This window comes from Rhamphochromis sp. 'chilingali', assembly GCF_963969265.1.
Source record: "Rhamphochromis sp. 'chilingali' genome assembly, chromosome: 3".
In the NCBI taxonomy this organism is placed as follows: Eukaryota; Metazoa; Chordata; class Actinopteri; order Cichliformes; family Cichlidae; genus Rhamphochromis; species Rhamphochromis sp. 'chilingali'.
Genome location: NC_137931.1, coordinates 42,132,743 through 42,144,297, shown reverse-complemented (window position 1 = coordinate 42,144,297; position 11,555 = coordinate 42,132,743). Strand labels below are relative to the sequence as shown.

The window sequence follows — 11,555 nt, the reverse complement described above, 5'->3', positions numbered from 1 at the left end:
AAGGAAGAAAGAGGAGAGGTAGAGCACAGGAGATGGAGGACACTGACAAAGAAGCGAGTCAATCAGGAGATCAGTCAGAAAATGGGATTTCTCTGTCCTGTGCAACCCTATTTTTGAATGGACTTTATAAAGTATAATAGCATATTAATAAAGCTTCAATAGCTTGTTAACATGCATGACCCTCCTCTTATTTACTTTCTAAATTTTATGTCAGCAGACAGTTAGATAATCTGAGAACAGACTAGAAATGGAGTAAAAAGTTCATCTAGTACTCTCCAGAGTTAAGGTAACGTTCTTTTAAGTGAAAGTTTTACCCACATCAGCAAGAACTGCAAATATTATTTACTTCTCAAAAATATAAGTGCACCTCTGGTGTGCACAGCAGAGGACAAAGACATTTACATGGCAACAGTACTGCCAGACCCCCCATACCGATATTCTGCGTCGCACCCAGACCGTCAGAGCTGAACTACAGTGTGACTTCACGCCATTCTGACCAGACATGTACCCCGTCACAGTAATCTCACATTATGACAGGCTGAAAGGTTGGCCTTTATTCACCCCAAACACCCACTATTCATGCCCGACTCTCCTTTCTGTTCACTGAAAAGACCGAGTGGCCTCCTGTGCCACCGAAGGTCTCGTCTGTGTGTAAATGATCTTGATGCTCGGCTGCATAGTTCATAACCACAGAGCTTTCATTAGACACGGGGAGGTCCTCCACATCAACGCCTCTCCCGCTGTGAGTTTCTTCATGATTATGATGAGAGGGGGATTATGTCGAAGTGCTGTGATGGAGATGTTACCAACTCTTAACAATCAGCGCCATAGCAGATAAAAATGCCATTGTGGCTCTTCATGACTAAAAAAAACTATTTAAATAAGGCTTGTAAGCACGTGAGCTGTGACTGCTGACGTATCCACATTTTTCTTTATTGAAGATTACCATGAACCAAGGCACTCAAATTACTTTACTCAACTGAAATGGATCCAGGGACTGTTTGTTCTGAGAATCTGTTGTTATATATATACACACACGGCTTTTAATTTCTATTGTGGAAAACTGCTTATGATAAATGGATCACAAACGTACCAACATCCAGTAGTAATACAAATTGAGCTGAATATGGACTGAATATTATTTTTTTCCCCTTATTTTAAACAGTAGGACTACAATCCAACAAAAAAGTCAACAATAACAATAAACATCAACTTCAAACAGTTAAAGAGTATAAAAGTTTTAAATATATTAAATGTTCTATTAGCCTTGTTGTCGAGAAAACGTTAGAAAGACTTGAAAGAAGCAGATTGTAAAAACCATTTACTATGGCGTACAAAATTAATGGAGCTGCTGCTATGCAACGCGGTGTTTGCCTACTGCTGCTAGAAAGCGTTAAATGAGTCAAAGCAGATGTCAGCGATTTCACGACAGAATTAAAGACCAAAATTAAAAATTAAAGTTCTCTGTTATCTGATTTCTAATCTACTAACTGTAGGTTGAATGAGAGAAGCGGAGTGACAGAAGCATGCACAGACGTTGAAAGGGCATGTCAAGAAATCCAGCATGTTATCCCAGTAGTTAGCTTAGTTCCTGTCGTGTTCTTGACATATATCAACATATACACACAGAACAGTACAACTATCGTTGTGTTTGAGTCAGTACAATTCAACTGCACGTCATTATCTTTTTTCTAGTGGTGTCAGTTTTTTCCCAAGCAACAGTGAACATGTATAAAATTTGTACCATGGACTTTGCTGAGTAGAGGTTCCCCCTTTTTTTGATTCTTTGGAGTTTTCTCATTGCGTTTATTAACCCATTCATTATGATACTTTATCCCTATTTAAAAAAATATTGCATATCCATCCGTCAGCTCTCTTCCACTAATCCTCGTCAGGGTTTGTTGCATAAATGTAGTCATACTTAGCCTTACAAAAATGTTATTTCACACACTGCATTGAAAACAGTGCTGGATGCAGTGCGAATACATAAAAAAATGTCTTTTCAGGTAGACCTGCACATGATGCAATGTAATGATAAATTCACATGTGCTTTTTTGTGAGGCTAAATATACAGCAAAATGAAGCCAAGCTGTTGGAACAGAGCTACTGTGCAGATGTTTTTAATAGTAGAATTTGATCCTGCCCACTGACTTATAAGGGTCTCTTTTAATAGTGATGTTTTCTTCACAAATCCAAATTTTATCATTTGGAAGCCCCTGTCTCGCTATCTCCCCTTCTGTCCTCTCACCTCAAACGTGCGCTACAAACACAGCTGGTTTGGTGGCAAGACGGATGTCTGAACGTAACGTAGTTCTACTGTATTGTGCTGTATTACTGAACATCATTAGAAAATGCAGAAAATAACTTAAGAGTAGATATTATACTACCTCTACAAATGTTACAGACCTCAGCAAATGTACATTTATGTGACAAGAGGATGGAATAATAAAAATACACATTGTGTCACAGCCACATCAACACTAGTCCTCGGAAGGAGGTGAGCCATCCAGTTGTTGGTCAGAGTTCAGACTTGGACTGCTACGAGGGGAGCATAGGCAGGAAATGAGTAGATGGGTGTCTACGTCTAGCCTTGTGACCCCGCCTCGGTTTACCGCGCCCATTCAGCGAAACAAACATTTGCCTGCCGCTGTGTTTCCAGCGAAGCGAAGCATATGTATTGTAGCCGTTCTCCTCAATGCGTTCTTTAAACTTGCAGCTCGGGTTGTACTTCACCTGTGATTGCAGGAAGAAAGAGAAGAGACATTAAAGAGGGTGTGAGCAATTAACCTACTGCTAACAGCTGACTGCTGTTCCTTCTCTGTACAAGGCCAGCTTTCAAGTGTACAAAGGTTAATGACAGTTGCTGTAGTAAAAGATTTCCAGGTGTTTGCAGTATATACAGTGAGTTTATCCACTGTAGTGATCTGGGTTGTTTTTCTCAGACAGTGGAAGTAAGAATTAAATGGTTGGTTAACCCAAATTTGAAAAGAATTTCCCAATCCTCACCCTTTAGAAGACATTCACCTCTTAAATATCTTTTCCATCATTTCTGTGCAGTTTATTTTAGAGGATAGGAACAGGCTTTGCATTCCAGAAACAATATTCTGGTTATTTGAGATATGTTTACACCTGACATTTTCATTTTCTTTGGGACCATTTTCTAAAAAGTGATCTTTGACAGAGACACATGATGGTGAGTTCTGTGAAATATCTTGGTTAACTGGGACATTATTATTGGAAGGACATATTCATTTCTGTTCGCTTACGTCGAATTGAAACCTTAGACATGAGAGCTTAAAACACTTACAAATGTGAAAAGACGTGACTGTGACGAAGCGGGTGGCTGGTGTGTGTCTTTATTTGTGATTTGGGTTAACTGAACCTTGAGTGTTCTCAAATTAATCACATTATAACAATAAAACAAAGTTTTTTTTCTTAAAGGCACTTAAAAATTCAACCTTCAGCAAAGCCACTTTTCCACGGGTGGTTACAGCTTCTTATCAGTAAGGGTCTCAAAAGATGTTGCAGTTACAAGAGGCTCTGCTGCATTCCCTTTTCCAGATTGTTATCAGGCTCCTGTAACGAGGCCTTCTCTGTGATAGCATCGGGATAAAGTGAGCATGCCGTGATTCATCTGCCATTTTGTAAAGTCCTCCATTGGGTCTATTTATGTCCTATTTTGTGTGTTAGATGGTCGGAGGCACTTGTCTTATCACTCATCCCTGATGTTTTCGTCTTCAAGCTTTAAGTACACGAGCTAGACACCACACACCTCAGTTCTGAACTGTGCTTGAGTTTAACAATGAGTGGTGATTACTTTTGAAAGCTGCTTTACAAAACAACAATTGGCAGATGGCACGCAAGGACTTACATGAACCCAGCTGGCTATTTGTCATTGCTGCTTAGGTTTCTTTTTTCTGCTGTCTGTTTTGATGGTGGAGCAAGCCAGCTCAAGCTTCTGTATAGTCAGACAAGGTGCAGGTGTACAGCCATGATTGATTATAACAGTCTGACATCTCTCTGAACTTTCCATCAGAAGATTTCTCAGATTTTCCCTCTCTTCGGGAACATCAAACATAGGGTGGCATTCATTTGGGACTCATATATATCCTGCAACCCCAACAACTTTCCTTCCCTGTCCAGAAGTCTTGACCTCCAGAAAAATGTTGCCAGGTTGTATACGCACCGATCCAAAGAGCGTGCCTTTCTTGGACATAGCTAAGTACAGCCCGGTGCTGACAGATTTGATGGCAACAACTCCCACACTGACAGATCGGATTTCCATCAAGCCTGGAAAATAAAAGGAGAACAAGGGGCAAGGTTAGAAAGATCCAGATTTGGGAACTTCTTCCATCAAAAGTCATTCTATCATTAGTGATTAGTTTATCAGACGGCCATATGCTCTGAGGAGAGAGAGTCCAGGACACTCATAAAGGTTTCATTTCAAAATATATGTTTAAAAGGAAAAGGAAAAAAAAGAAACTAGTAATATTAAACTATTAACTGCATCCAGAGGGAGATGGGGGTTTATAAAAGATTAGATTATAGCCAATCTACAACACATGGATTTCAGAGTCCAGGACAAAAAGCTCACATACAGGCAGGACATGTACAAGAGTCTCACAAAAAATTGCAATCCTATCAGATCACCTCAGACGCTTGAGAGACTTCCGACTGCCCTCCAAGGTGCTCAGGAACTTTTACTCGTGCACCATAGAGAGCATCCTGACGGGAAACATCTCAACCTGGTTCAGGAACAGCACCATGCAGGACAGACGAGCTCTACAGAGGGTTGTGCGATCGGCTGAGCGCACCATCCGCTCCGAGCTCCCTGACCTGCACTCAGTCTACAGCAGGCGGTGCTGGACCAAGGCCAGGAAGATCGTGAAGGACCTCAGCCATCCCAACAACAGACTGTTCTCTCTGTTGAGGTCAGGAAAGCGATTCCGCTCCCTGAAGACCAACACAGAGACTGAGGAGGAGCTTCTTCCCGCAGGCGATACGGTCTCTCAATCACACCACCACACAGTACTGACCCACACATATGGTTCTTACACACACACTGAACATTCTGGACATTTGTTTACACTAGTGGCCACTGCACAACTACACTGTGTGGTCATCAAATCGAATCACTTTATCACAAGTCACTTAAACAAATCACTTTAAGCATATTTGCACTGCACCAGTCACTTACACATGTGGATTGCACAACCCTGGACATTATATTTCTTCATTACCATTTAGTACTTGTACAGCTGCTGTTATTGTTCTATATTTCTTCATATATTCTTATATATTTCTATACTGTGTATTTGTGTATTGTGTATTTTGTTGTGCAGTTATTTTATTTTTAACTTTAATTTTTAGATTTTATTTTATTCCTTCCTAGTTAAATTTACCCTTCATTTTAATTTTCATATTTATTTCCTATCCTATTCATAGTCTTCTTTTCTTTAGGTCACGAGCAGTTGTCTAAGCATTTCACTGCATATCGTACTGTGTATGACTGTGTATGTGACAAATAAAATTTGAATTTGAATTTGGTTATAATTATATTTTCATAGAAGTTTAATTAAGCAATGTTTCACCCATATGTTGGGAAAACAAACATACGGGTGAAACATATGGTGATGACTGAGTGCTACAGAGCAGGTTCGTTAAACAAAGCATCAAAGCAAAACATTTATGTAAAAGATTTTTTATGATTGAGTTATTTGAATTACTTGATGAATCATTGCAGCCCTACTATCAGTCATACTTAAATGTGAACATAATCATCCTGCCGAATTGCATCCATGCAACTCTCCAGAAGCAGCCCTCACAATCATGCTTTGGTCATGCTGCTGTTGTTTACTGTCTCTGGTGGTAACTTATGTCACCCTGCGAAAACCTCCAAGGTGAAGGTTTCTACCTAGTTGTTTTTAGAGATGTCCTGTCTTACCACAGCATCCTTAATAGGAGCTAATTAATAGAGATTAATGCTTCTTTTGATTTTTCTTCCTTACTTTACCTGCAAATAATCTCAAAAGCACTTTGATGTCTTGGTTTGTTGGGTGCAAATCCTTTTTTCTTATGCCTTGTAAACCAGAGAAGCAGAAAAGATGCTTTCTTTTCTGTTGCTAAAAGGCCACAGTTGGATATTTGTAAGAAAAAGAAAGATTTCTTAGCTTTGGACAGAAGTGGGTATACACAACACTAGATCAAGGTGCTGAAGTTCTGCATGAGGCAAGCTGGTAGGAAATGAGTGATGGTGATGAGTCATAAAAGCAGCATTGGGCCACAGGTCTCCCAACTGACCAATCCTCTTCTATTTTGGTATAACCACAAGTCTTGTACAGGGCAGTGACCGAACAAAGTTCCTGAATAGTTCTGATGAAAAAGAAATGCAAATAACAGAATAACAGTGGCTTTGCAGGTGCTGCACTGTAGTGTGTTTTTAAAGTCTGTTTATTTGTGCAGTTATTTGTACAGGACGGTTCAGATACTAAGTGCAAATGCTAATCTTAACATTTAGACTGAATAATATGAGTTGTATAAATAATAATAATAATAATGCATCTCCTTGATTTTTCAGACCTTTGGTTCCTGCTTAGTATACCTCTACCTAAATTGTTCACTAATAATGGAACTATACTTCTTTCTAAACATAAACTAATAGGAAAAATTCTTGAGCCACCTATAATTTTATTATATTTTGTTTCCAAGAAGCCAATTTTTTCTCAAGGAGGTGAGCGAACCCAAGACTAATCGTCTTGTTTAATAGTTCTCCATGCTTTCTAAGAGTCTTTCAATTTTGTTCACTGCTTTTTCACTCATTTTCATACAGTCCTCGTATTTGACCATTTTCATGGGAATTATTTTATTCATTAATCTACCTAACACTGGCCTATGAATATTTCAAACATTAAAAAAGGCTCCATATTCAAGGGATGAGCCAGTGTTTTGTCTATACATAATTGACAACTTAGCAAAGAACCGTTTGTAACTGATATCTTTAGCCACTCTGTTACTAGGAGCCTGTCAAAAACATTATTTGTTCTCATTTCTGTATTTGTATTTACAGTTTGACAGACATAAAATTGTATTTTTTGCGCCAACAAGTTTTGCTAAACAGCTATTAGTCTAAAACTTGATACATTTCACCATGGTGTGCATCACATTTTTAAAAGATTTGAGGAAACTAGACTAATAAAAAATAAAAAACAAATTGAGGACAATACATGAATGTTAGGCCTTATAAAACTATCAGATGAACTGTATCTGAAAGTCACGTACTTATGAAACAGGAAAAAAAATCTAGCAAAGACCTGAGATATGGCCTAAGAGATGCATCTGGCTCTTCAGTTGATCCATCTACTGTTTACTGAAGCTTCATCAGAAATGGTCTCAGTGGAAGATGTCTGTCAAGAAGTCATTCTTGGGGAAAAAGCTGAGGTACGCCAAATTACCCAAGAACCTGACTGAAATTCAGTTCCAATAGGAATGTTGGAGTGAAGTATCCAAATTTGAAATTTTTGGCTCCAATTTGTACTAAGGAGGTCAGTACAGAGGCACCCCAACGCTCACCATTGATAGTAACCAAAATCTTTCTGTCTGTGCACATTTGTGCATTTCAGTATTAAAGACAAAATGATAGCATCTCTGGGTAATCATATACAAATGACAGCACAATACAAAATTGCATATAGATTATGCCCCCAGGCGGCTATCAGTGCCATCAGACTAATGTTGCTGCTCTAACACAGAACATCTGCAGAGCTGTAAAAACTTTAAGCACAGAAATGGTAAATGGCCTGTATTTGTATTGCACAGAAATATCTGACATCAGGGATTTTTTGCCCTGAACATCACTAGTCATGTTTACCAAGTGAAGTCATAGTCTATATGAGGTGATACAAAGAAGTACAGAGTAAAAAAAAAAAAAAAAGGGGGGGGGGGGGGGGGTAAAGTACACAAACCCCTGTTGAGTGTTTTTCTTCTCTGACTGGAACACATAAATTAAACCCTCTCTCTGCTCGTGCAAAGCTGTAGGCAAGGAGTCCATCCAGGTATCAGCTGCCCAGCTGTACCCGCATCATTCCTCATTGTCTCTGATCCTCCAAGAAAACATTGCCACTTTGATGGTAGCCTCCTTTTTATGAGTGCTGTTTACAAACACCGGGTGTGCTATGGTGGCACCTGGAGCGTGCAAGGGACTCATCAGCAATTAGCTGAGCCTCTGCTGGTGATTGTTGCACTGCAAGGGTTTATGGGGGATTAGTGCAGGCCAATGAAAACCGTTGGTGCCTGAAAGTGGTGCCAGCAGTAATTGTCGTTATTTGCTGGCTTGAGTTCCAGGCACAGTAGGTGCGATGGAAGCATGTTTGTCACGTCGGAGACAATGCAGGGACCTGAATGTAAAGAGCTACGTTTGCTCAGGTTTAACATATCAGGTTTAAAGCAAATATGGGTAAGGAGCATAATTATAAAGGGCCTTGGGGCAATTTGCCGCTATAGAAATAAAGTTAAATTGAATTTTAATGTTGGGACATAAAAAATAAACTATATATATTGAAGAACTCATTGTATTTTTTTCTTATTTTAATAGATCTTGCAATGGGTTTGGGCGTTCTCTAGAAGGAATTTATTAAGGAACACCTTAAATATTCTCCTGGCCTACTCCAGGTCTCATGCGCTACACTTTATTCAGTTTATTCGTACTCATTGTTGTAGCCGGTAGACACAAAAGATCTGAGGATATGGAATGGGGATTTCACATTGTCTAGAAGAATCACTTGGGCTCTGGACGCTTGACCACACATCTATAAAGACCAGTTAGATCCATATAACTCACAGTCCCCCCTTTGAAAAGTCACTCCATTGTGTTCAAAGCCTGAGAAACCAGAGTGAGGTATTTCAAGCTATTAGAGAGCTTATTCTAACTGCTGAAATCCAAAGGTCAGTTTGGTGGAGTGCTCTACGCTCACAGAAAGAATAATGTTGACATAGGTTTACAGGCACTACGCGTTTTTATCTGTAACTGTTGTATTGATTGAAGTCAGTTTGCTAAAATTAGATAGTCATGAGGATATGGCCTCTGCAAATCAGATTAAATTCCGTTTGACAAATTGCCCCTGTTTCTGGATGTGTCTAACATTTTGAAATTCAGTAAGGCAGTGATTCAGTACTTCATAAAACTTGTTTTGATTGATCACTACACTTTGAGATAATGATATATATAAATATATATAGTTGTGAGTAATTTCTTATTCAAAAATCTGCTTCAAATGTCGAACAAAATCCCAGTTTGATGGAAGAGGGAGAAACACAATGAAGACAAATTAACTCTTTGTCAGTGAGTTGCACTGGAAACTGAAGGTCACTTCTTCGCCTCGTTCTGCTAAACAAGTATCAACTGATGGCCCCATTGAGCTCATGAAAAAGGCACTTTTGGCTTCCCACTTGCAACTGGCACGATCTCTTAACCTTTGACATGTTTTGGCTGGGACTGTCAATAAGCTCAAGCTGCCATTACAAGCAAATCCTGCACTATACATGTCTAGTCAACTGTGGACTTGCCATTTACTTCTTCTCCATGGGTTTTTTTTAAAAGCATAGAAAAAGTCTTTAACTCAGTCTCTTTTTACTCTTTCTTTTCTTTCCGTCCCCCATTTTTTGGACGTTAGCCCATCGTCAGATCATTCAAGCCTTCTCTGACCTTGGAAAAAAAGCAGAAAGAGAGAGACACTCACAGCGTTCCCTTTTGTCAGACTCATGGTATGGGGGAAGAGGAAGGAGGGAGTACAGGATGAAGGTGCTGGTTATGAGATGGTGGTGGGGGCAGAAGCCTCCTGAGCCCCTCCACCCTACTCCCCTACAAGTCTTTGTTACTCACCTGAGAGGTGAAGAGCTAGACAAGATCTTATTAATGACCGAGCATTTTGAATAGGGCTATGCAAACTGTGGCAAAATAGTTCCTTCCATCACAAATTTAGAGTAGAAAAGAGTGAAAGACGGAGCAAAAAAAGATATTTTTCTACTCCTTTCCTCCTGTCTTCTTTTTGTTCCTTTTCCCAGGTCTTTAATTTCTTGGGTTGCCCCCTTGAGCCGCCCTCCATGGCTCAGTGCTCGACCAGAGCAGAGCCTGGGAATCTTGGAGTTCCCGCTGTGCTCCTGGTCTTGATTGACATACCTTTTCAATTATTTCACAGTTTGCTTGCTTTTTAAACGAAGAGGGCCCTGTTGTTTTTTTCCTTCTGCCCTTCTTTTCAAAACAAGCTTTTCATGTCGGGTTCGGGCTGCCAGGCCTAATGGCTGTGACCAGCACCTTTGATCTGCCATGACCCCCTCAAAGGGTCTGGTACTGGGCAAAGCAGCCGTCTGTGTGTATCGGCACAGACAAAGGCTACATCACTCACTATTCCTTTAAACACCTTGAGAGATTACCATGAGAACCAGCTTTCTAGTGGAGGCCTTGACAGGTGCAGTGATATGGAAACTTGCACGTTGAGGCCTGAATGTACAGTAAATAATTTGGAGGGTCTTCTCGGTAAGCAAAGTTTTGCTTGGCTAATCCCAGATTTAAATATTTAACATGCACCTGCCAAAATACAAATATGCTCCAGCAATTTTAAGTAACCTTGGGTTTTTGGACACCATCGGAAAAAAAGATGGAAAAAAAATGTAAATAAACACAAATAACTCAGGGTGAAATTTGCACATTTATTATGCGTGGAACAAAATCAAACCTTTCGTTTATAGTAAATCCAGAATGCCTCTTTGATGGCTTTATCCAGCTATTTTTGAAACTCAAATTAGACACAATATGAACTGCTCTTTTGAGGCCTTTTTATTCATTCTTCACTTAATCACTTTTCATGTAGTCAACTGAGCATGACACCATGAATGCTAACAGGAATATCCTGTTCCAAAGTATGCATCTTTATCTCGTTTTGTGGAGTTCATTATGTCAAGAAAAAGACAAAAGACACGCAAAATCTGTGTTGGTGATAACAGTTCTGATAAGGTGGCTTAAATTTAACAAACATAGTCATATAATTGTGCTACAAACCATTGGATTGGTTTATATGTCATCTTCCTGAAAAAGCTGTAATTAGAACAGACTTGTGATTATTCCAATGGTAATGGTGCATGACAAAACATGCATGGTTCATGGCTCATGGTTCAGATGGGAAACTTTCTCTTCTCTGCATGTTAGCTCTTTTAACTGTATAAATAAAGGGAACAGTTTAACCTGAAATCTAATGCACTTTGGGCCAACATTACCTGCAATGTGAAGGAAACCAAACAAACTCAGGCCACAATTCCATATTTCTCATTCATTTAATAAGTAATAGGAAATAATAGACCAGAGGTCAAAGCTGATATCTTGACAAGACAACCCCAATAATTATATGCAAAGACTGATTATATGACCAAATAGCATTGCTAAAGCAGTGTAATCAAATAGTAAAGAGGCAAACAATAGCTTGCTAGCTTCTGAAATTTAAACACTTCCTATCGATCGTATTGATCGGTAGGGGAAGGACAGTCTATTTATAAGGCTCATATAT

General features: G+C 39.4%; 1 protein-coding gene across 1 annotated transcript in view; it reads right to left on the bottom strand.

The window, feature by feature from the left end:
* Positions 1–770: 770 nt before the first annotated feature.
* Positions 771–11,555, bottom strand: part of fgf22 (fibroblast growth factor 22) — a 29,458-nt gene continuing 18,673 nt past the window's right edge. Inside the window, exons 2-3 of the mRNA XM_080877218.1 lie at positions 4,187–4,290; positions 771–2,733 (exon numbers count right to left, since the gene is read on the bottom strand). Of these exons, the coding sequence (XP_080733344.1) occupies positions 2,539–2,733; positions 4,187–4,290 (299 nt within the window). The 3' untranslated portion in view covers positions 771–2,538. The remainder of the gene's footprint in view (positions 2,734–4,186; positions 4,291–11,555) is intronic.